Source organism: Cavia porcellus, unplaced genomic scaffold (assembly GCF_034190915.1).
Source record: "Cavia porcellus strain 051 isolate PalLab524CR breed Dunkin Hartley unplaced genomic scaffold, mCavPor4.1 scaffold_2, whole genome shotgun sequence".
Classification (NCBI taxonomy): Eukaryota; Metazoa; Chordata; class Mammalia; order Rodentia; family Caviidae; genus Cavia; species Cavia porcellus.
The window spans coordinates 123,551,086-123,578,002 of NW_026947485.1; the positions used below are offsets into that span (position 1 = coordinate 123,551,086).

Here is a 26,917-nt window from a genome sequence, read left to right on the forward strand (position 1 = left end):
GTACTTTAAAACCTGGAGCTTAAAAAGGAAATCAAATTTAGAGAAGAAAATTTGAGAATTTTCCTCATAGAAGTTGCATAGACGTTTGAGCAAATTGAAGAGATACTGGTAGTTCTGTGAGTAAAAATAGAATGTTTAGAAATTCTTAAAAAGTCCATAGAAAATAACTTAATGTTAGGATGATCTATGGATAAATAATAGTCTTTCATCTTTTAAAGGTACAAAGGGAGAAAAACAGTATTTAAATCAGTGCCTCGTGCATAGTAGTGCTTTTAAAAGGCCTTGTTTGATGAATATGAATTGTGGACAGTACTTTGGTTGGGGTGTAGGTTGCTTCTGGGAGATTGTTGGGTATTTTGCAGAGGCAGAATCCTGGATTGGATGGTGGACATTTCTCCACCCCAGTGGTTTTATCACTGAGGCTAGGTGAGGAGGATGAATCTGAGACTATTTCAACTTTTTTTTGTTCATTTTTTGAGACATGTTCTACCTCAGTGGTGGCGAACCTTTTAGAGCTTTCAGTGATATAAACAGCCTGCTGTGTCAAATAGTCAACTTTCCACTACATAATTTCTCTGTAGGAACTCTGGTGCCCCTCAGCGACAATGCTAGAAGGAAGAGCATCGTGGAAAGGCAAAGTTATCTGTTGGGGATTTTGATTTAATTTCCTTCTTAGGGAAAGGATGTCTGTTGATATCAGCACTATATTGTTCCCTACTAAAGTAGAAAGTTTTTATTTAGGGTTGTTGAGGTAGTTTTAAATTACTGTAATTTTAATGAAGTATATATTTCTATTTATACCAGGTAGTTTTCACACTGCATAGATTTTCATATTCCTCTTTGATCATTTGAGGCAAACTGAACAATACACAGGCCCTTCTGTGGCCCCTCAAATGTTCTGCAGCAGTATGCAGCACACGTTTACAAAAAACATTCAGGTGATCCCAAATTTGAAAGTAAAGAACTGGCCTTGATAGCACAATGATCTTAGTTACTGAAGTGGCCAAGGCAAGATCTAAAGTTCAGCCTATCTGAGCAGTTTAGTCAGCCTCCATCTTAAAAAGGGCTGAGGGTGTAAGTCAGTGCCCCTCGGGTTTATCACAGCCCAGAGTGGGGACAGGGGGCCATCAGTGTAAATTTTCTCTCTTTTATTGTTCACTTATTAAATATGTAGCTTTATTTTAGATGTTACTACTTTAACTTAATATATGTTTCCAAGACAGTGTAACAAAAGATTTCATATCTTCTAAGGTTTCTCAACAGAAACTCACAAAGCTAGTAGAAGAAAAGGCATTACTTTTTGGACAGTCTGTTTCATCTTTCTTTAGAGAGACAGAGAAAAGGAGGGAGAATTTACTTTTTAAATAAGGAACAAGTGTTACATGTTAAGCAAATTTAAGTCAGATTGCCTCCCTCTAGGGAGTATGCTGCTGGGAGAAGGAGGTTTCCTGCTGGAGTTGCTAGGATAGATGCAACACTGTTACTTTTTGCATCCTGTGAGACATCCAGCCCTAGCCAGTGTGCCTAATCTGTGATGTTCAAGACACAGTTTTGAGAAGCAATTCTCTCCTGAAATCAGTGCCTTTGTATAAACAAAGCTTGATTTATGTTTTTCTTCCAAAATTCGGTAGCAGTAAACAAGACTGGAAAATAGGAAGAGAGCTGGGACTCAATGGTTCACACATTGATTACATTCAGGCAGTAGGCTTAACACTTGAATTTCATTGGCAAAGTTATTTTACTCTGTCTCATAGGCTCTTAGTATCCCTCTCCTTTGACAGTGTTTAATAACAACATTTACTGGGCCTTTGCTGTCCATTTGATGCTGCTTTATATATTAACTACTTAATAATGTAGCTTGAGCCCCTAATTTGGTATTTAAAAATGTGTATCAAATTTGGTGTTTTTCAAAAGATTTTACATAGATTGAGCATTTTAAACCCAAAATTTGAAATCCAAAATATGAAGCTTTTTTTTTTTTTTTTTGGACAGGGTCTCATTATATAGCCCAGGCTGGCATTGAATTTGGGGCCATCCTTCTGCCTCAGTCTAAGTGCTAACATTCTAGGAGTGCACCTCTATGCCTGGCTAATGTGAAACATCTTAAAAATTTGTTTATTTATTTATTTATTTATTTATTTTAAAGAGATTACGACAAAACAGGACATAGCAGAGCAGATCAGGACATAACAATGTAAGCAAAACAGTATTTCACCAGAAAACAACCCATAATTAACAGTAACTACCACGATGTCTCTTTCTTTGAAATAGTTGAGTATAACTTCATATATAATAGTATCAAACATAACAAAATAATATAAAAATATTCAAAAGAATGAGAGTATTACAGAGTTTTCAGAACCAAATAATAGAAAACAAACAATGGCTAGTATATTATCTCATTTTCCATAGGAAATTTGTTTATACTTTCACATGTAATATAATCCAATAAGGTACAACATGCTAGAGCCAATGGAAACAGAAGAGCCAAGAGGATAAGATGATATTATATCAGTACTGGGCTATTATGACTTGTTTCCCTCATACCATCACAGATAATAAAATCAAAAAACCAGGATCAACACATTACAACTGTGATCATTATAAGGCTTCAAAACAATGTAATAGGGAATCATGATTACCCTAAATTCTTATGTACTTTTACTATTTCTTACACTAGGGAGACTATATGGTATTTATACCTGTGAGTTTGATTTATTTCACTTATGAGTATAGTCTCAAGTTGTGCCCATTTATTAGTAAATATCTCAACACGATCATTATTTATAGCTGAGTAGTACTCCATTGTTTAAAAATACTACATCTTTTTTATCCATTCCTCAGTTGCTGGACATTTAGGTTGTTTCCAAGATCTGGCTATTACAAATTGTGCTGCTATAAACATTGGTGCACATATATCACTATGGTATGATGCTTTCAGTTCTTCTGGGAATATGCTCAGAAGTGGAATAAGCTGGGTGGAATGGGACTTCCAGTCCCAGATTTTTGAGGAATCTCCAAACTGACCTCCATAGTGGTTGTACCAGTCTGCACTCCCACCAACAGTGCAGGAGAGTTCCTTTTTCCCTACATCCTCTCCAGCATTTGTTGTTGGTTTTCTTGATCCTGGCCATTCTTTCTGGAGGGTGATGTAATCTCAGTGTTGTTTTAATTTGCATTTCTCTAATGACTAATGATGATGAACATTTTTTCATGTATTTATTTGCCATTTGTATTTCTCCATCTGAGAAGTGTGTATTCATCTCAGATGCCCACTTTTGGATTGGGTCCTTGAGTTTCGGGGATCTGATTTTTTTTTAATTCTTTATATGTTTTAGAAGTTGTTTGTCTGAGGGACAGTTCACTAAGATTTTTCCCCAGTTTGTGGATTTTCTTTTCACTATGCTGGAGATTTCTTTTGACATGCAGAAACTTTTTATTAAGATGTGATTCCAGTAGTTAGTGATTCTGGGAAGTAGCTCCCATACAGTTTGATTCCTATTCATGAATTCTCTACCTACCCCTATGTCTTCAAGATATTTACCTACCAACAGATTTAGTGTTTCTGTTTTAATATTCAGATCTTTGATCCATTTAGATTTTAGTTTAGTATATGGTGATAGACATGGGTCTAGTTTTAATTTTTGGTATATGGAGAACATGTTTGGCCCCTTTATCAAACATAACGTTCCAGATGAATTTTAGGAGTGATTTCTCTAGATCTATGAGGTATCTATGAGGTATCTATGATGGTATTTTCATTGGAATTGCATTGAATCTGTATAGCAATTTTGGGAGAATAGCCATTTTCACAAAATTTATTCTCCCTACCCATGAACAAGGGATGTCTTTCCATTTTCTGAGATCGAATTCAGAGTCTTTTTTCAGGGTATTATCATTTTCCCTGTATAGATCTTTACTTCTTTTGTGAGATTAATTCCTAAGTATTTCATGTTTTTGGATGCTAGTGTGAAGGGTGTAGCTTCTCTTATTTCTCTCTCCATAAATTTGTTGTTAGTGTATAGAAATGCTATTGATTTGTGAGCATTGATTTTTGTATCCAGCTACATTGCTGAATTTATTTATTACATCTAAGAGTCTTTCAATGGAGTTTTGGGGGTCTTCTATGTAGAGTATCATGTCATCTGCAAATAATGATAATTTAACTTCGTCTTTTCCTATTTTTACCCCTTTTATTTCTCTCTGTTGTCTAATTGCTCTGGATAGTATTTCCAGTACTATGTTGAATAGGAGCAGTGATAAGGGGCATTCTTGTCTTATGCCTGATTTTAAGGTAAAGGCCTTCAGTTTTTGGCCATTTAATATGATGCTAGTTTTTGGTTTGTCATAGATGGCCTTTATCATATTGAGGTAAAGACCATCCATTCCAATTTTCTATAAGGATCTTATCATGAATCAGTGCTGAACCTTATCAAAAGCTTTTTCTGCATCTATAGAAATGATCATGTGATTCTTACTTTTGGCTTTATTGATATGATGGATTACATTTATTGATTTACGTATGTTGAACCATCCCTGCATGCCTGGGATGAATCCCACTTGGACGTAGTGTATAATTTTCTTGATGATTTTCTGCATCCTATTCGCCAATATTTTATTGAGGACTTTTGTATTTTATTGAGGATTTTTGCATCTGTGTTTATTAGGGAGATTGGCCTGTAGTTCTCTTTTTTAGTTCGATCTTTCTCAGGTTTTGGTACTAGAGTAATATTTGCTTCCAGGAATGACTTAGGAAGAATTGCTTCCCTTTCAATTTCATTGACGAGTTTGAGGAGTGTTGGCATTAAGTCTTCTTTGTATTTCTTTAAAATTCCTCAGTGAATCCGTCTGGGCCTGGGCTCTTTGTAGGTAAGGACTTAATTACATTTTCAATTTCATTGATAGAAATTGGGTTATTCAGCAGTTTTATATCTTTTTGACCCAGCCTTGGTGCTTAATATGTTTGTGGGAATCTGTCCATTTCTTCTGTGTTATCAAACCTATGAGAGTAGAGGTTTTTTAAATAGGTGTTGATGATCTTCTGTATTTCTACAGGGTCTGTAGTGATTTCGCCTTTTTCGTTCCTTATTGCATGAATTTGAGCTTTTTCTTTCCTTTTTAAAATTAGGTTGGCTAGGGGCTTATCAATTTATTCCTTCAAAGAACCAACTCTTTGATTCATTGATTCTTTGGATTTTTTTTCTTCGTCTCTATTGCATTAATTTCTGCTCTGATTTTTATGATTTCCTCCCTTCTTTTGGCTTTAAACTTGACTTCCTCTTCATTTTCTAGATGTTTGAGGTGTAGCATCAGGTTGTTTATTTGTATTTGTTCTATTTTCCTGAGCTTAACACAAATTATTTCCTTTTTTACAAATGATGGTAATGTTATATAAAACGTAGAAGAAATATTGTGGAGAAATCCTTTGATAAGCCATTTCTAGTAAGTTTTAGTATTTAATCAATGACTTTAATCTCCTTATGAACAAGCGTGGCGCGTGCACAGTGGGCTGGTGATGGTGGTGGTGGTGGTGGTGTCCCTGTAACCATCCTTTCTGTGTTGCCTGAATTTTTTCCATATACTATCAGACATACATAATAGTCTGTAAAGATCAGAAGTCCTCATGCAGACACTGAACGGGAGATTTTTTAAAAAAATTAATTGGCAAGGAAGCTGAATTAGATGACTTGTCTTTTCCAACTTCAGGCCTTAATGATTTAATCCTTTCCTCCTTTTTCTCCCTTGTTTGCCTGCCTGCCTGCCTGCTGGCTAGGGATTGACCCCAGGATCTTGTGTGGGCATGGCAAGTACTCCACTGTGAGTTGCAGCTGGAACCCTCAAAACACTTTTGAAAACGGTGTTAAGTGTAGTCAGTGAGATACAGTGGCTGCAGATGTTTGTAAACTTCAGTTTGTGTGATCGAAATCATTATCTAGCAATCTCATTTTTATGGTCAAAATATCCCAATATGATATGTATGCCTGTTAAGTTTCTTTTTCACTTATTTGAAAATGATCAGCAAGCTACCTTTTTTTTTCTTTCCTTTTAAAGAGGGGGGAAAAAAACAAGGAAAATAAAGCAATAAAATCAATCAAAATAAACCAGAATAACTGATACAGGACTTCAAAAACTTTTGAAATTAACAGTAGTTACCATAATGGCTTTGTTGTCTTCAAAATAGCTGCAGATAGGTTCAGGCATATTCAGTATCAAACAGAACAAGTAGAAACAAAAACAAAACAATGAATGCAATAAAGAACCTCAAAACAAGCTGGTAGTAAATACATAATGGCTTCCATAACGTCTTGCTATCTTTCAAATAGCTGCACATGCCATCAGAGTTAACATAAAGGAAAGGGAATAAACCCCAACCCAAAAGAAAAAACAATGAAAATGATATGATTTTGGGGTAGGGGGTAATCTCTTGTAGTCTGCGAATGGTGCTGACTCGCAGAGAGAGGCTGAGAGAGAGGCTTGGGTCTGGCTTTCCGCCTGCTGGCAGAGGCCCACACGGCCCACATGTGGGGCCTGACTCTCTCCCCCTACCAACAAGCTACCTTTAAAGAGATACAGTAAAAACTTGACTGTAAAGATGGCTTAAGAATGGTTTGATTAAGTAAATGTTTTCTTTGTACTTCTGCTACTGTAACTAACTGTAGAGGCCAAAAGCTTAGCATTTTAAAAATCTACTTTAGGCAGATACCTATTAGGGAAGTATCTTTCATTAAGGTAGGTTGTATCTTCGTCATTGTGGTTATATTTTGAAAAGCCATATTTTATATTCTTAAATGAAAATCTATTGCAGACATCAGCAGATTAAATATAGATAACTTTTTTGGCTTATGGAAAAATAAATGTGTGATTCTCAGAGGAACTCTGAACCTCTTTATAAAAGAGATGAATTTAAAGGTTGAGAAGCACTGATATGAATAGAACCAAGGACTGTTTTTTTTTTAAATTTTTTTTTTTTAGAACTGGTTTTTAATAGGTGTACAAATGTGCTTGGGGTCTACAACTCTGTTAAGCATCTCAGTCAAATCAACACACCATTAGTTGCAGAATGGTATGTTCATTTAGTAAAATGATCATCTTTATCCAGGATAATGATAATTATTTTTCTGATTTTCTTTAGGTGGAATAAAGATTTCATGTATCAATTTACCTATAGTGCTTTTTTCTGCTTTAAAAATAACTTTGAACTATTGAGATAGATGCATTTAAAATATTGTTACTATAATTCACTATAATTTGAAGTAAACAACAAGGATAATTCAAGAAATTCAGAGTTAAGAACATACAGTTTTCCATAAAAAATTTTGAGAAGCACGTTAAGTACATGTACATCAACAGGCTGACTGTTGGATCATTTAATTGCAGTTATAGTAATAATCTAGAATTGACATTTTGTACTGTGTGAAGCACATATATTTTTGACATGAAAGAGAATTACTAATATTCAGGAAATAGATTGTTTAGATTGATGTCTTGAATTGTTTACCTGTTTTAATACTAAAATGTTAACATACATAGAGGTAAGAACAAAAAGCCACAAATAAATTATCTACTAAAAGGGTCTTTAGTCACACATTTATTACAAATAGTAATTGTATAGTGTCTCATGAAATTGTGTATAATTAGTTTATAAAAGGAGATCAAATAAAATCTTTCAATCTTGTTATTTTGCTCAAAACAATAGAAAGGTAACATGGTAAGTAAACAACAATAGAGACAAACTAAAATTTCCTTCATTTTGCCATAAATCTGTTGGATATTCATTCCAACTACTTTATATAATAAACAATATAGTACAGTTTAATATTCTAAGTGTGTTTTCTATTTTCACAGCTAAATTTCTAGCCTGAAATTTCAAGTTTATTTTTATGTATCATTAAATATGAACTCTTCAAGGAACCATTTATGGTGTCTAGTGTAACTTTTCCTTTTAGATCGGTGATGGTGACCATTTTAGTGCTTTCAGTGGTAACAAGCAGCCGCCATCACTGTTGTGGATTAAAGAGAAACCTGAACCCTTAAAAGTTAAATTTAATATTAGTCTTCTAATGAAATAATGAGATGGTAAGATTAGAATTTTTGAGGAATTGATCTTCCCTTCCTCTAGTGCTGACAATTTTACAAATATGATTTAAATGTCTTATGATTTATTTTCAGTCTTTGCATAGACCTGTAAATAAATAAATAGGCTGGTAGAAGAAAACTAAAAATAATTCTTTTGAGATGATTTCAACTTTTTTTGTGTTTTTATTTACTTTGAAAACTATCAACTGAGGTGAGCATGGTAATGCATGTTTATAATCCATCTGTTTCAGGGGGACTGTGAGTCTGAGGCTAGTCTGGACAGCTTAGCTTGACACAGTCTCAAAATAACAAAGGTCTGGTTACTTAGTGAAAACACTTGCCCAACATGTGTGAGTCTGAAGTTCACAAAATAAAACAAAACAAAACAAAACAAAATGAGGGGTCAAGTGTAATCAGTTTCCATTGTGGAGTTCATAAAAATCGTCTTAGTGGTATAATAACTTTATCATTGACTTCTTGTATTTCCAGTTTCCCTCCAAGCCTGTCAAGTGGTATGGTCAGCATCTAGGGATAGGTTTGGCTAGGGTACCAAATGTGTAGGAACACCGAACATCTCATAACCATCCTCTGCGGGTTTGTTGACTGCTATCTGACACGTTCAGTCCATTTGTGTGCTGGAGTCGTGCGGCTCTTCGGGCAATGGGAGAAAGCATGGATGGTGCTGTAGTCATAGCAGTCATTGAAATGTGTTGTCTGATACTTAGAGGACAGAGGTACTATTTATGTGCTGCATGTTAGTTAGGTGCTCTTGGGAAGCTGAGTTCAGCTGAATCTTATAGAGGAAATCATCTAAGAATCGAAGGGAACAGTCAGTTTCATGTTGAAGAAAGAAATGAGACTTCAGCCTTTTAGGCAGCATCATTCAGTTTTCCTGTCACAGCGTAAACACTGAAATGGAATAAAATGTTTTGCTTTTTCCTAAGTTCTGTGTGCCTTGTTGTAGTAAATGTTTATGACAAAGTATTTCAGATACTTTATAGAGTTTTTATATGTTTATTTATAATAAATATATATTATATATTTATCTAAATATATCTAAATATTTATCTAAATATAAACACTATAGTGTTTATATATTTATTATTCCTTTCCATTTATCCATTTTATTCTTTTAAGTGTGAGTTTGATCGCAATAAATATTTCAAACAAATAATCCTGGAGGTAGAGAGAGGGTGTAAAAAGGAGGTTCACATATGAGGTGATTGAGCCAGAGTTCATAGAAAAGATAGCTGAGCAAATGAGTATTTTTAGACTGAGGAAAGTTAAAAACTGCTCAGTTAAAGTAACTTGTAATAACTGATTCAGAGCAAATGTGAATGTTTGAATTACTTGTAGGTATTTAAAATTTGTAAAAGTATTTTCTTAGTGAACATAGTAGCTTCATGGTTGCTGTTCTTTTCTAACCTTGTGTCTTCTGTCCTCTAGGTGGTATCACGGAAAACTTGATAGAACCATAGCAGAAGAACGCCTTCGGCAGGCGGGCAAGTTTGGCAGCTACCTTATAAGAGAGAGTGACCGGAGGCCGGGCTCCTTCGTGCTTTCCTTTCTCAGCCAGACAAGTGTGGTCAGCCACTTCAGGTGAGTCTTTGCTCCTGTGAGGGGCCACACAGTGCAGCTGTCTGATGCAGTACTCATGAATGTACTCTGCTTTCACAGAGGCAGATGGTTCAGTGACATTTCAGTAATAGAAAAAAATCTTGTTTTCATTTAGATGATTTAATCAGTGATTTAGAGTTAGACGCTATTGAAATGTTTACTTTTTTGCTATAAATATTATTGGTCATTACTGTGCTAATCCCCAAATATATTTATCACTTTTAAAAGTACAAATAAACTTTGGAGACTACGAAGTAGCAGAAGTATAGAAAACACTTTTAAAAAAAAGATTTCTGCCCATTGTTCATTTTACAAGTGCCATTTTAGCATTTTGCAGACATGCATCTCAGAAAAGAGAGACACCGATTCTGAAGTATGGGCATCAGAATCTGTATATATATATATGCACGTGATTTCATTTTTATGGGAGAAATTGAAGAAGTATTATTTAGAAAGAAGGTACTTATTCCAAAAGTTTTAGATTTTAAAATAAGCTAGAATACTATCATACTTCCTATATACACATTTGTAAGAATAATTCCACATACAATTTATTAATATTATAATTGAACATTTGAAATTGCAACTAAAATTTCTTTTTTTTTTTTTTTTTTTTTTTGTCTTTTTCCTTTTTATCGGTACCGGGGATCGAACTCACGACTGCCTGCTTCCAAGGCAGGCGCTTATGCCGCTGAGCTAAACCCCCAGCTCTGCAACTAAAATTTCTAATTTAGTCTTAACTATGTAGGGTGAGCAAGCTATTGAAGGACAAATTTTTAAATATTTGAATTATATAATTGAGGCCTGTAAGTTTGATGAGTATTTCAAGTCAAATGCATTGTATATACACATATATATTTATTTAGAAAGAAACAACCTGAAGAAATTTGTTCATGGTTGAGCGATCTTTTTAAAATCATAGAGGTGTATATATAAAAGCAAAAATACGAAATTTACAGATATGTACATTCTTTATAAGACTTGTGTTTTAAAGTTAGTTCTAGGGGCTGGAGAGGAAACTCAGCAGTAGAGTGCTTCCCCATCAGGCACAAGGATCTGGATTCAGTCACAGTATCACATGGGGGAAAAAAAATGAGCTGTGAAGATTTTCATCGTATACTATGTTTTCTTCCTTTCCGTAGGATTATTGCTATGTGCGGGGATTACTATATCGGTGGAAGACGTTTTTCTTCACTGTCAGATCTAATAGGTTATTACAGTCATGTTTCTTGTTTGCTTAAAGGAGAAAAACTACTTTATCCAGTTGCACCACCAGAGGCAAGTAAAATATGAATGAACTATCTCTAAACTACTTTACTTTAGTAATGGATTTCGCTCCTATTCCATTTCTTACAATCTTTATTATAATTAAATAAATATTTCTTATATTAAATTTTAATCTTAGTTCTAATGTCAGAACAAAATCGACAACTTCTTTAAAAAACGGTTTTTCTGTAATAGTCTATGTAACTAGATATTTTAAATAATTCTCTATGTTTATAGCCTAACAAATATTTTTGAGTGTGTAAGAAAAATTACTGATTTCATGGTGCTAAGTTACTGTGAAATGAAGTTACTGTGGAAGTTGAAAGGCTTTCTGTATCATTGTAGAAAAATTAATTTCTAGGTTTTGTATAGTGTATTTCACTAATGTTACTGGATAAAAAGTACTGTTCATACTTTGTTTATAAAAACAAAAACCTGAGCATAGAAGATTTCTAGGCTCTAGGTATTAATAGTGGCAAAAAAATTAATTAGAATGATCCTATCCTATGGTGTATATATATAATGTGGCTTTTTTTTTTTTTTGACTTTACCTTTGTGTGGACATATTGTTTTGACTTTGAACAGATTTTTTTCATTGTTTTTAGCCAGTAGAAGATAGAAGACGTGTACGAGCTATTCTACCTTATACAAAAGTACCAGACACTGATGAAATAAGGTATTTTACAGTATTTCTTATATGTAGGAATTTGAAAGACCTTGATATTGAAGATTTGTTCTTGGATTAGAAAAGTTTTGAAATTTGAGGAAGTAGCATATGGCAAAGTAAAAAAGCCTTTTAATAATCGAGTCTATTGTCTCATAGTTCAAAATTAAAGATTCAGCTTAGGGTGAGCACAATGACAATGGCAGGACACTATCTCTGACATGGTGGAGAGTGATGTCTTATAATTTGTACTGTATTTTAGGATGTATCACTTCATGGCATTTATGCCTCAACTATACATGTTAGTGAAGTGATAAGCTTCTGCTTTACATAATGGGTGAATGCTTTCCAGTGCTGAGAATGTTACAGACTATCTGGACATGGAGGCATATGTCTGTAATGCTATTGCTTAGGAGACTGAGGCAGGAGGGGTTGCCTGGATTATGCAGTGAAACCAATTCTTTAAAAAAGGAGAAGAGAATAGCATATAACAACTGTGGAACATGATAGTTTTTTGGTTTTATTATTTGTGTATAATTCAGTCCTTTATATAATTTGATAAGCAGTATTGCCTTTCTGTAAGCTGACTTTTCAACAAAAATTTTCCTACCTGTGAAATGTTAAGAGTATTTCTGAATAATTACATAATTTGTGGAAATGCAGTTATATAAGAACAAAGATTTCAGAATCTGAATCACAAAATAGTAATTCTGTTTTCATGATTGTCTTCAAAATAAAAGTTTCTCAGCTAATTTTTATTGACTCACCTTTATTTGTGATCTTTGGTGGAAAGGCTAAAAAAAAAAAAAGAGAAAGGAAGAAATACAATTTATAAAGGCAAACAGTGGATCTACAAATCAAGAAGTTTTAGATAATTTGTAAATTCCCAGTGGGGTCATGTAAGACAGCAGTTCTCATGGTGTGATTCATGTAACTGGAGCTCTTCGAGATCCATTGAGAGGGTCTTTAGAGAAGGAAATACAGTCAGCACTGAGGAAATGGAGAAGTTCTGTGCTCTGCCATCTGCTAGCTGGAGACCTACGGCAGCCAGTTGTATAATTTCAATTATTCAGGTCCAAATGGCTGAAAAACTGTGCAATATGGAAATTAAATCTGAGGGCAGAAAAGGAAGCTGAGACAGAATGTGCTAGATCAACCATGGGAAAGAAAGAAGAGGGAAGAGAATGCTTCTCCCAACTTGTGTTCTATTCAGAAAATCAGTGGATTGGGTGGTGTGCATCCCTCCAACCCCACATTGAGGAAGGAGAGTTGGATACTCCAGAGCACTCTACGGAGTTGCGGGTTAATTTCTGCAGCAACACCTTCGTGTACAACAAAGAAATAAAGCTTAATCGTGACACTGGCTCAATCAGTTTGACACATAAATGAACCATCACACTCCATGGGATCAAATTTATTTTCACAATATATTAAGATATCATTTGCCTTTTTCACTGTGACTTGTGTGATGAGAGTGGGAAAGCCTTCCATGTATCTTAGAAGTCATGGCAGTTCGGTGAAAAAAATGTACTGTCCTTCATTGTGACACACTTGCAGTTAGTCTAAATAATTTTGCTTAATGTTCTTGATAATGCATTAAAATATTAAACATCAGCCTTTGACCACATCTTTCTAATATTGTGTGTAATGCAAAGGGAAATTTTATACACACACACACACACACACACACACCTGCTTTGTACTAAAATTTGGTGTCTTGAGAAGAAAGTGAATTGAAAGCTAAACTCTGCTGCTTTTGTGCACACCACTTTTTTACAAGAGGAGTGTAGATGCAACTCTGGGGTTTTGAGTTCTTTTTAAAATGTAGCAAACTGAAACTGTTATTTCCATGAAAATAACTGCCGTGTTTGTTGCCAGTAACAAAATTTGAGCTTCTGAGCAAGAAAAACTAGAATTTTAGGAACCCTGAGTTACTGGTGGTTATCAAGAGCTGGAGTGTCACAGTTGACTTCTGGGTTGTGGTCATGATAGCAGAGAGTGAAAGATGTTGGTAGTGTATAGTAATGTGTTAACAACTAGAAGATCTGCATAGCTCAGTGAACTAGTATTTTCTAAATGACCAATGCTTGATGTTACAAAACTGGGTAGAAGATTAAAAGTGTCAAGTAGACCAGTGGCTGTTATTGAAATACATACATATTCTTGATATGTAGTTTTAGATTCTTAGTACAACTGACCTCTAAGAAGGTACCAGCTATTTTGACTTTTTGGTGTAGTATCACAGAAGACTATAATTTATTTGGAAAGGCTATTAAAATATCCTTTCCACAGGTGCATATTTGTGTAAAGCTGGGTTTTCTTCATATGCTTCAAACAAAAAGACCAAACTTTCATAATAATAAAATGAATGTAGAGGCACACAAGTATCCATAAGTTGGCATTTAAGCCAGACGTGAGATTTAAAAAATCTAAAACAAAATACTATCACTAAACCTATAAAGGTTACAGTTATTTTTCATCTGCTTTATGTAATGAGATATAAAGGAATCAGTGAATATTTAAGAACATTAATGTGTTAGTTTCTATATGATAAATATCAATAGTAAATATAATCCATACTGTAAAAGGTGTTTGGTTTATCAATATTTAAGACTAAAAGACATCCTTACCTCTCCCTACTCCCAATTAAGAACTGCTGGCCTAGGAAGAGAGGACTTTGAAGAAGAATCAGAATATTTACATGTTAATTTAGGTGTACTATAAATATGTATGAAGTCGTGAGTTTATTATTAAAACAGAAGCATATGAAGATAAATGAGAGTTAATGAAGCATTTTTGGCTTCTGTGAGAAAATGAATTTTAGATTATTTGTACTGGGAAGTTTTGTATTTATTTATTTATTTCTGTGCCATAAAGAGTTGGTATAGCAATACCTTGAAATTAAAAAATAAGAAAAGCAAAACTCTTTCCATTTTGACTAAGACATGAAACGTGTCCCTTTTCATTTCTGTTTTGTTCCTGTACACACTCATGATTTCTTGTTATGTGCTAGTGCTGTGAGGGTTGAGCCCGGGGCTTCATGTGAGCCAGCGAGGCTGTGTGCCACTGTGTGGCGGTGCAGCCCTTGGTCTGTCTTTCCTGGGTGGTTCTAGGAAGAAGTAGCTGACGTGATGAGGTGGTAATAATGTTCGCTGCTGTTCAGCTAGGGCATGATTCACCACCTCTAGGAAGGGTAGTAGAACCAAGAAGAGGGTAATATTCTGTGATGCTTCCAACACAGTGAAGTGCTGTGTGCAAATTTTATTCTTTGAAACATGTCCAAGAAACAGTGAAGTTCAGGATGCTCCAGAGAAGACAAAGCTTTCAACTGTGTAAGAAAAGACTTACTAGAACTTTGAGAACAGTAAGCCTGAAGGGAAAATTACTGACAAATATGTAACAGATAGGGTTATGGATAAATGGTCAGTGATAGTACTTGACCAGTCTGGAAACTCAATGTGCAGAGGCATTTTGTCAAGCCTGGAAAGAAAACTAAGAAATTATTGCTGATTTTAGATTGATGTCATGCAACTTTCTGCTCCCATGGTAATGTGGAGGCTAAAATCATCTAAGTGGTAATGGAAAGAAATTAAGTTGTGCATGCATCTTTCTGCCCTGACAGATTAAAATTAAAAACCAACTTCCTGTTTTCTAGTAGTACATTGATACTACCTTCAGAAGGAGAATGCTGTAATTGTTGAATGAATTAAATACCCCTAATATTTTTTTGTAATAAAAATGTTAACCGACATAAACATCTACATAATAAAAAGTTGAAAATGTTTATAAACTTCTCTAAACTATGTCTTTTATACATATAGTGTATTTTTTATTTTGCATTTAACCTACATCTGAAAACTGTGACACTGATAAATTTTTCAATTCACTTTCCTTGAGGTATTTCCTTAAAAGCTTCAATACATATATAATTACTCTTTGCAAAAAGTCTAATTTAAATCTGATAATAACCTAGCAATGTAGATGACATAAGTACCCATATCAAACTCATTTTACCAAGGAGGAATTAAGATTCCACTTATGAAAGGTCTTCATTGTCATAGATAATGCCAGAATCAGGACAAGAATTGAAGGTATTTGGTATAATCCCATGATTTCTCCACTATAGTGTTTTCCTGTCTTATGGAATATGACTGTTTAAATTTCCGTGTTTAAGATTTTTAATTCTAATAAGTTCATAATTGTTATTTTAGTTTCCTAAAAGGAGATATGTTTATTGTCCATAATGAATTAGAAGATGGATGGATGTGGGTTACAAATCTAAGGACAGATGAACAAGGCCTTATTGTTGAAGACCTTGTAGAAGAAGTGGTAAGTTGTTTTTCTTCTGAATTTCAAGTTCTAGCGCCCCCCCCCCCCCAATTTGGAACATGTACATAGTATGGGTAACTAGCTATGAAGAAGTTTCTTTTATGAAAAAAATAATTCATATGTATAAGAATTTTTATTAAAAGCATATTTATTTTTAAAAACAGACAAGCTACCATGTTACCTTATGTAGCTATCAACTTTCAGAAAGCTTTCCCGATTCTCTGTGAAGTAAAAATGTCTTAAATTTGTGACTGTTTTCAACCTTTTTTGTCTACTTAGTCTTTCTCATAAATAAAATTATGTCTAAATAATTATAATGTTAAATAGTTATACGTTTGATTTCAGATACTGTATTTTCTAAAAATATATAATTTTTCATTAATCTTGGAAAACTTAAACATTACACAGATATCTCATGGTTCTGCATTTTGCATATTCCCTTTGTTTTTGTGACCACCACAAGGCACATTAGTAGTCATCATAGCACACAGTAGAAGTTGTCCTGTGTGTGCATATATAGATAGCAGGTCAGCATTTATATGGCATTTATACCTCAGATGCAATACTCAGTACCACATTAAACGTTATAATTTTGAATTTCACCCGTAACCTTTCTTTTGTCTAGCATGATGTGGTGCCTTTCTGTGATATTTTATGACCCTCAAAGCTCTTATTTTTAAATTATTTCCTGGGTCTGGTAGTATGTTAAAACCTGTGCTTTGATTATGATACCAGAAATCCATCAGTAGAAAATGTAATTTTATTTGCTATCATTTCTCTTATTCTGCCTGTTCTTGCAAGGGTGTTTTGATTCACAGAGATAAAACATAGTGAGGAAAGGTAGACGGCGTCAAGGAAATGTTGTGATACACTGGGTCCTTGTAGTCACACAGTGTGCCTTAGTATTCTTAGAGTAATAGTTTGTATCTAACGCTAGGAGAGGAGGTATTCTATGTAGGCAATATGTCCTCATGCAGAAGCATCTTTCTGTCTGTGGTGCTTGTCCCACAGAATTTCTTGGTTAGAATTTTTATGGTGGGTTTCCCTGTCTGCTATGTTGCCTTCTTCCCTACCCTGATGATTTAAAGGAATTAAAGTATAGTTGAACTTGAGCTCTTAGAATTCTGGATTAAACTGAACAAAATAAACTTTTATAAGGATAAATGAAAAGTAGCCACCAGCTGCAGCAAAACAGTGAATAATAGTCCAGTCTAGGCTAAGGGGATGTTCCTTAACAGAAATGCTATACAAGGAATGGGAGGAAAACGCAGGGTGATTGGGCAGTGTGACGCAGTCACAAAGGTGAATTACAGTCACACTTTGAGGAGTGAGTGTCATTGGTAGTGCATTCCTTGTGGGCTGAAAAGCTACTGGGTATCTAGAGAGTGAAGATGCTTCAGGTCTGTGTTTAGTTACTAGATTTAAGGAATGTCCCGCTCTAAAATTGTAATTGCTCTTCTCCAAGCACATCTGTGCCTTTCTGCTTTAACTTTAAGATGTGTGCTGTGGGAAGGGGTTTAGTTCTGATACAGAATGTAGTGAGTGTGTCCCCATTGCCTAACTAGTGTCTGGCATTACTAAGCCTGCAGGGGATGTGTCTCCCGTCCAGACACGTCTGTTCTGCCAGATGTCTTATCAGTATGAGATCCATTCAGATGTCACCTGGGCCAATTGTGTTGGCACACACCTGTGATCACAGCACTCGATAGGCTGAGGCAGGAGGATCACCATGTGTTTGAGGCCAGCCTGCACTGCATAGTGAAACTGTGTCACAAAAACCAACCAACCAACCAACTGAAAAAAAGAGGTCACCCGTTGCACAGATTTATGTCTGTTTATTCTCTTAGGCTAACCTGTTTCCTGTTGTGTTTCTATAGGCTTTTCTTAGTTCTCTGTGTCATTACATTATATACAGTGAATTTATTGTGTAATCTCTTCTCTTAGAGGGCAGTGATAGTGCTGTTGATGTGTAGAGCTGGTTCTTTTATTGTGCTGCTTTGGGCATAGTAGCTAGGCATTTATCTAGTGTTGAGATTTTAGTCTGATTTAATGAGCAAAGACCAAATGGAGAGAAGTAAATCCGTGTGGAGCTGAACCATTTTTCTGTTGTTTTCTTCATTATTCACTGACAGCCCAGTGCCAGGTACTGCACTAAACACATTTTGGTGGAAATTTAGTGAAAAATATGTACCCAGCCTTGTTCTGGAATGGATAATGTGATTGTATCTTAAAAGACTGGAACATAGTATAAAGTAAGGTAAAATTCAACAGATGATAAAATGACGATATCTTTTATATTCAAAGTGAAAATTATTATCACTTTTAGGGGGGCAGAATGTCTTATTCAAGATGTCATGAGTTGTGGATTAGGTGTTATGTAATAGATTAGTAGTGTGGAAAGGACATTCTCATAACTACAGTAATGAGACACAAGTTACACTGTGCCATAAAGCAGACTGACAGGTGGGCGGTGACGTGTGGGCACCTGGAGAACAGGCAGCGTGGGGCAGGAAGGACACGTGTGGGTCGGTGGTGAGGCAGACTCTGGAGGTGGCGGAGAGGTTTCACTGAGTTCCCTGGCTGTGGTTTTTCTCTAGCGCAATGCACAGCTGTGGTTGCACCTGGTGAATGCTGATGAGCACAGGGAGGGACACACAGCTAGGCTAAAGTAAGAGGATGGGACCTGAGCCATGGCTGCTGGCTGGGGTGAGAGCATGGCGGAGTAGTGGAGAGAGTGCTTAAAGGGAATCTCTTCTCCCACATATGTGTAAACGTGAAGGGCACGGTGGAGTTATGTTTGAAGACATGATTTTTATGAATTTTAATAAAATTTTTAATAGTTTTAATAGTTACTTATATAAAAAACTGTCTTAATGTCTTCTCTTTAGGGCCGGGAAGAAGATCCACATGAAGGCAAAATGTGAGTTTGTGTTAAGTATCACAAGAAGAGAAATACAGTATGAACTTACTGATTGGAAACTGACCAAAACGTACTTTAAAATGGTTTCGGACTGGCTTACAAATTTCTGTTTGGTTTAGAGAATTGCTGTGTAAATATTTTCTTAAGGACTCAGCAATAAGGTCTTATTTAAATAAATGATGGCCTATACTTATATTCTCCTTATATATCACCAAACTAAGACTTTCTGGTAAATATTACATTAATAACATTAGTGAATGTCACAGTTCCTCACATCTCTTTATTTTCATGTTGATTAGTCATAGCATTTGTGTATTGGACCATCTCTTGGAAATTTTTCACTCAGGGTTTTTGTTTGCATGAAAATATTTTATCCTAGGATCATAGTTTTTCACAATTTTAGTAAGATTCATCAAGGTATTTCTTTTAATAATCTTTTAAGATTGGTTTACATGTATGAGTTTTCCTTAGAAGATCTTAACTGTCAATTCCAGTTCTATCTTAGATTATTTATCAACTGTTCATGTAATAATTTTTAAAATAGAACACTTTTTCTTAACAGTCCTGAATACATTTATGGATGGAATTTAAGGCTTACCTCAATTGTCCTTTTTCTGCTTTCTGTTCTTTAGAACACAGACACATTAAACAGAAATCCTGTAACTAGTCACCTCAGTTCTCTGCCCTTCCTTAAGTAGAATATGTGTTTTCTGAGTTCATTCTTCTTGCGGTTCTTGTACCTGCAAGACCCCATCGGCAAGAGTGTACCGTTAGTGTGATGCCCTCCCACCTCCTTCCAATATGAGGATTTACAAGTCCTGTTCATGCTTGAATAGTCAGAAAATGTAAGAAGATGAACCTGATTTGGTATTACATCATGATGGTCTTTGTTATTTTCCTTATTTGACAGATATCTAGGTACATAGAACCATTTCTTTCCTCTCAGAGATCAACACTGTAGGAGCGGTGAGAAGTGGCAGCAAAAACTCACTCTTGGTGTTAGGAAAGGCTGTGGGAAATAGAAAACTAGAAAATGTTTGTCTTTCTTAAGGTGACCACCTGGTCTACTCACATAGAATGTCAGTTTACTATTATAAAATCTTCCTAAATCTCAAGACAAATCACAAATCTGCATTTTAATCCCTATTTCATGTAATACTATAGATGTATCTTTAAATGTTCAGGTCAGGCACCGGTTTTCTCAGTTGGAAGTTTAAATCCCAGGTTCATGGGGAAGGCTTTTCTTATTTAATACCTCGTCAGTCTCCCCTCTTCCTAACTTTATAATTTGCTTCCTTTTTGATGTTTAGCATAAGCTAGATATGCATTGTTGGTTGGTTTTGGGCAGAAGCTGTGACAGTAAAGTCTCTTAAGTCGCATCAGTGGGTTTCTGTTTTGAGTAAGCAGGTAGGACATTTACATGATGGAGATCCCAAGCCCTGCGACTCTTGTCTCTGGACTTGTTTCTGGAGCGTGTATCTTCTCAGTCCTTAGGTAATACATCCCATTTCAGCTGCTTGCGCTTCTCACTAGCACCCAGTGCAGCTGTGACCTTCTGGTGGAACTCCCCAAGTCTCTAACCTCACATTCTCGTTTCCTGTAATCAGAATGCTTTCTGTGCAGCAAGATCTGTAAATGATTCTCCATCATCTTTATGTGGCTGCGCTTAAAAATTCGTTGTATGAGTTGACACTTGTGTCTTTTTCTATCCCTGTTATTTTTCACTTTTAGTTTTGCATGCTGCAGGTTATAGGTCTTTAGATAAATGGTACCAGTTGTCCCCCCACATTTTTTTCTTCATTACCTAGACCAAGATTCCCTTCTGTTTATTCATTCACTTACCATTATTTACTGAATGATAAATCACATATGTAATAAATTTCTATGTGATAAAACATTCAGTAAATATTCTTCTTTCATCTTTTTCCCTGCAGACCCTAAAACATTGGTAGTCTTCTGTTATTTCCAAAATAGTCTTATACATACCTGTCACACTGCTTTCTGTATTTTCTGTCTACGCTGTTTTTAGAGCTATACATGATTAATGTCTTTTTTTTTTTTCTTAAATAGGTGGGGCAAGGACTTAGCATTTTTTCTTTTTCTTCTATAACTCATCAATCCATGTCTGTGGATTATATAAATTTTACATAGGAGTAACTTCAGAAAATAATGCTGCTATTTAGCTATAGGCTAGCTTACACTTGTTAACTTCTAAACCACTTTAGAGATGGTGGCATGTTTGCCATTTTGGCATATTTGAAAAAAATTAGGGTTGCGCTTGGAGTTCACCTTGTCAACTCTTGCTCAGAATATAGGAATTCTGCTCTAGCATGTGTAGCCAATGATCATTTAAACTGCATTTGCAATTCTATTGGGAGTCTTCCTACCTTTCAAGGCAGCCTGTTCTGCTTATGTGATTACTTTTCATTATTCATAATTGGAACTGGAGGTCTGGGAAGTCTTGAGTTAGTGAGTTAATGGTTGGAGTAGTGTAAAAAAGAAATTAAGTGAAAAGGTAAAAATTTATCTATATTTTCATACTCTTCACCATTAATAGCATGAGTAATTTAAAGCAGTATGAGCAACTGCTAAACTTGTAACATTATGCTTAGAGCACTTTGATAGGTTTAATCTTACATACTTTCCAATTAGGGCTTAATTATGGCAAATAATTGTAGACTCTAAGAATATGTACAAAGGTAGAGAAGTAATCTAGAAATTTCAGCCTGGCTTTGAAGTGTGTTAATTAGCAAAATAGGTAATGTGCCTTGGGTAAACAAGAGACTTTATGTACTTTAGTAGTTTCTTAAGCATGTCATTTTATATGAAAGTAGAGTTTAAATACTTGAGTTTTTATAATGCTATGTGTCTTGAATATAATGCTATTTATACTGATTTGTAAAGGCTTAATTTTAGAATACAGGATATAAAATACCTATCAAGTTTGATAAGCTATTAGGTCCAATAGAATTACGAATATTCTTTTTTTCTTTTAGTTCTCAGTATTATTTGCTGGCTTTTAATAAAGTATGCATCAACAATTTGATTATATTGGAAGAGAGAACTTAGCACATATCCTAAGAAAATTCACCTTGAGAGAGACAAGAGAAAAATACTGTTTTCTGGGGACACAGTTTTAGAGTGGGCTCTGCCAGTACTATCTTCCCCAAAGAAAGAAGAGTTAACAAGTGAAGCATATAACAATTAGATATCACCAGGATTGAAGGCAGTGTTCTTTTTATATTGGTGACAAATATGGAAATAGTAGTTTTTATTTGGTAGTCCCTAGGTTTTCTCCATTATGTTGAAAATAATCATAATATATTCATGGAAAGTAACATGAATATAATAGGAATGAAATATTTGACCCTGTTGCATTTTATTTATTTCATATGTCTGTTGAATTGCAGCTTCGTTGGTTATTTAGTTTTGATCATATGACAGCAGTGTAAAGGCATTTTCATTTATGTGTGTTTGTGTGTGTGTGTGTGTGTGTGTGTGTGTGTGTGTGTATGTGTATGTGTATGTATATATTTTGTTCTCTTTTTAAGATGGTTCCATGGGAAGATTTCCAAACAAGAAGCTTATACTTTACTAATGACAGGTACTTTTTATATTCACTTGTCTTCTTAAAAATGTTTTTATTTAAAAAGAATAAAAAAAAGTCACCCATTTATCATATACTGTTTACCTTCAGCATCCAGTTATCATTTATGTATATTAGAATTTCTTATCTAGTGCTGAGAAGCTGGTGTTTTTAGTAAAAATATACACATAGCTCAAAATTCCAGAAAGTATATTTTCTTTAACCCTATTCTCGGTCCCTGTTTCGTCCCCAGATGTAATACCCAATAACAGTTTCTTTTCCTAGAAGTTTTTAGTGTCTGTGTATATTTCTTTTCCCTTACATCTATACACGCTCTTAGGAGCATGCAACATACTTTTTTCATGTTAGGAGATCTATTGGGAAATTGTCCTGTATGTGCAGGTATAAATTTTCAGTATTTTTCCTCAATGGCCATAAGCTTTCTGATTTAAATACCATGATTTACCAGGTCCCAGTTAGCTATTGGCTGTTGTCATTCTTTTGTTGTTGAAGTGCAGAAAATAAATGTTCTTGTGTTTATCTTTATACACTTGTGGAATTATATGCTTTACACGTGTGTAAAGTATCAGTTTAACATTTCCCAGCACTCTTGGGTTTACAAGGAAATGATTAAAAACTAACCTGTATCTTTGGGTTTATATTTAAAATGAAAATCATCCTGTTTTTGTTTATGCTAACTAAATATCTCACATTGAACCAATACAGATTTAATCCATACTGTGTTATTTAGAAGTTTTAATCCCTCCCTCCCTCTCTCTCTTGCTCTCTCCCTGGCTCTGGCTCTCTCTCACTCTCCTGTCTCCTCTTTCCTCTCTCCTCTCTCCCTCCCTTCCTCCCTTACTTCCTCCCTCTCCTCTCTCTCCTCTCTTTCTTCTCTCCTCTCTTTTCTTCTCTCTCCTCTCTTCTCTTTCCTCTCGTCCTGGGAATCAAACCCTAACCCTGGCCCTGAAGAAGTCTTAATTCTTTAAAATTTGTTGGCTAGTTTATATATTTGGTAAACGAACTTCTCATAATGATTACTAGAAATGTGATCTGAATTGTTTTAAGGCATATATTTTTGCATTTTAGATTAATACTTCGCTTTTTTGAATGATTTGAGTCAGTTTTTTAAATACTTATTAACCACATTAGTAAGCTCAAAATATAAGCATGATATTGCTATATGGCAAGTAACACTAACCAGATGCTAAACCATAGGAATGAGCCATCAGCTCCCAAAGTGAGACCAAAAATACTCACTTTAATAAATTTATAATGTAGGTTTATATTTGGAACTTCTGTGAAGTACTTGATGCACTCACTCTTTTAGATGTGTAAACATGAAAAACAGCCAAACTTTAATTTCTTACATTAGTCTATATTCATGTGCTCTCATGAGAATCAGGTAAGACTTTCTCACTTGAAAAGTACACATAGCATGTATAATTTTGCATGTAGAGTATTTTTTTTATCATATTCTAGAAGAAGTAGAGTATCCTGTATTATTATCACCAAGATTTGACACTTTCATTTCAGCTTACATTATCTAGTCAGTTTACTTATATATTTAAGCCTTGAAGTTTCAGTTTAAAATTTTTTTTGCTTTTTGTCCTAACCATGAAGTTACTTGATAACAAGTGCTATAACCATATGATCAAAGTGTTAATAATTTGTAACAAATTACATCTGGTATTCAGTGTTCTTGGGTCTCCTCCCATGAATTCCAGTATTTTCTGTGTCATTAGGACTTAAATAGAAAAAAGACAAAGCATTTCATTTGTCAGTTAAATATATCAAAGTCCTATCTAACCGTATTATGAAAATATGTAATATATGGTAATTTTCTATAACATTGATACTGTTTTTCAAGATTATACCAGTTGAATCAAATATAGTATATGTATATTGAATTTAATATTGTCCTGAAATATTTTAATTGTTTTGAATCTACCTTTGTAAATCTTTGGTACTGTTCTCTTTTATCCCAGTCATTTTAGTTGCTAATTGGAAACACTGATAAAATATAGAGGATTCCTAGGCAAAGTTTAACTTATTTAGAATCTTCTTTTTGAGTGAATTTACAAACAGAATAGCATTTTTAGCTTCTGTTTCCTACGTGTGATTAGAATATTCTTTGCAAGTTAAGATGCATATCAACATTATAGACCAGAAGTTACTGCTACAAAATTACTGTTTATTTTTATGAACTATAGTACAGGTATAACCCCAGTAGTGTAGATGAGCATCATGGGTAGGGTGAATCACAAGGAGAATCAGAGAAAAAAGTAACTGTTTCCATTGAAAATTGATATATGTTTATGACTTTGAGTGTATTTTGTATTACTTAACACCTATTTTAAATTTGATAATTTGGAATAAAACTAACAACTTAAATTTTTTGCAGTTGGGCAAGTCTGCAGTTTTCTTGTGAGGCCCTCAGATAATACGCCTGGTGATTATTCACTTTATTTTCGGACCAATGAAAATATTCAACGATTTAAAATATGTCCAACACCAAACAATCAGTTTATGATGGGAGGCCGATATTATAACAGGTAAAATATGAACAGTTTCTATTTATTTTTACTTTGGCAAAAATAATCAAAATCTTAATATAATGGGTCAAAAATTATATATAAGTTCCTGAGTTTTAAAATATAATCTAGTTAATAGAAGAATATAATCTAGTTAATAGTCAAGAATTTGTGAGACAGTATCAGAATATGAATACAAATTAACTCGTTTCCTTCCAAAATAATATGTGATTAAAAAAATTTTTAAACAAGCTATTTGTAGCAAAATTTGGTAACTATGTATTATTTTCAAGAAAAGCAAAACATATAACCTAAGAAAAATACATTATATGTATATTTTTTAGTATTTTACATTTTATTGAAAAATTCTTTTTAGGAATATATTTTCAAGATTGTGATTAAAAAATTTTTTAAAAAAATTTTTTATTTTAAAGAGAATAAAACAAAAGAGAACAGAACAAAGCAAGTTAGAACAGAACAATGCAAGCAACACAACACTTCACAATGAGACAAAAATATCAACAGCTACCATAATGACTCTTTTTCTTTGAAATAGTTGAACATACCTTCATAGACAGTAATATATATATTTATAACAAAATAGTATAAAACCATTCAAGAGGATGAAAGCATTATAGGACTTCAAAACCAAATAACAAGAAATAAACAGTAGCTACTATAATATCTCATTTTCCTTAAAAAATTTGTTTATACCGTCACACTTAATAAAATCAAATAAGATACAACAGGATTGAACCAATCAAAACAAAAGAACACAAGCATGGTAGGACTTCAAAACAAGATGATAGTAAATCAGCAATGTTTGTCATAATGTCTTGTTTTCTTCAAAATAGCTGTTCATACCATCACACATAATAAAATCAAATAAAATAATAAAACCAATCAAACGAACAAATGAAAGCCTTCTAAGACTTCAAAGCAATATAATAGGAAATCATGATTGCCATAAATATTCAAAATAGCTACCCCTACCATCTGACAACATAAAATCTCACAAAACAAAACAGAATAAAGCCAAACTTAACAAAATTGTGTAAACAATGTGAGAGTTCAAGATAAGACAGTAAGAAATTGACAGTAGTTTCCACCTTTCCCTCCCAGGTGTTTCCTCTCCCTTGCTCTTACATTAACTTTTTTGGATTTGGATCCCATTAACTTCTGTTTCTTATGCTAAGATTCATGGGTGTGTGATCAAACTGTTTTGGTCATGAACATGATCTCCCTTTTGTCTACAGGAGCCTTGAGATTATTCTATTTTATAGCTGGGTAGCTTTCCACTGCATGAAAATACCATATCTTTCTTACCCATTCTGCAGTTGATGGGCAAGTTACTCTTCCTTTTTTTTTTTTTTTTTTGTCTCGTGTTACATGGAACAATTGTTTTCTCTCCTTTGATTTTCAGTCTTTCGAATTTTCTTTCCAGTGAGATATGTTTCTTGTATACAGTATATCTATGGGTCTTGTTTCTTGATCCACTTTCCATGTGTTTCTTTTTATTGCTGACCTGAGGCTGAGTTAATGGTTACAATCAGTATTGGTTTGTCTCTGCCCTGCTATCCTGTTGTTGGTCCTCCACCTTTCCCCTTCATTCAGTTGCTGTCTTGTTGGGCGATCCTCCTCTGTTGCTGTTCCTGCAACCATGGTCATCTTTATCTCTCTCTAGAATATTCTTTAGCATGGTTGGTTTGGTAGTGAGGAATTCCTTCAGTTGTTCTTTATCATGGAAGTATCTTATTTTTTCATGAATTTTGAAAGATAGTTTTTCTGGATAGATCAGCCTGGGTTGGAAGTTGTTTTTTTTTTAGGGTTTGAAACACTTTACTCCAAACTCTTTTAAACTTGATGGTTTGTGTGGACAAGTCTGCTGTGATTCTGATTGGTTTTCCTTTATAGGTGATCTGTCT

At 34.4% G+C, this 26,917-nt stretch overlaps 1 protein-coding gene across 2 annotated transcripts in view; it reads left to right on the forward strand.

The window, feature by feature from the left end:
• The window catches only part of Rasa1 (RAS p21 protein activator 1), a 94,142-nt gene that overhangs the window by 30,527 nt on the left and 36,698 nt on the right, over window positions 1–26,917 (forward strand). For both annotated transcript variants that reach the window (XR_010046395.1, XM_063245307.1), the window contains exons 2-8: window positions 9,523–9,675; window positions 10,836–10,975; window positions 11,569–11,635; window positions 15,835–15,952; window positions 18,841–18,872; window positions 22,424–22,476; window positions 24,863–25,013. Coding sequence is in view for 1 of the 2 variants with exons in the window: in XM_063245307.1 (XP_063101377.1) it covers window positions 9,523–9,675; window positions 10,836–10,975; window positions 11,569–11,635; window positions 15,835–15,952; window positions 18,841–18,872; window positions 22,424–22,476; window positions 24,863–25,013 (714 nt within the window). In the remaining variant the exon portion in view is untranslated. The remainder of the gene's footprint in view (window positions 1–9,522; window positions 9,676–10,835; window positions 10,976–11,568; window positions 11,636–15,834; window positions 15,953–18,840; window positions 18,873–22,423; window positions 22,477–24,862; window positions 25,014–26,917) is intronic.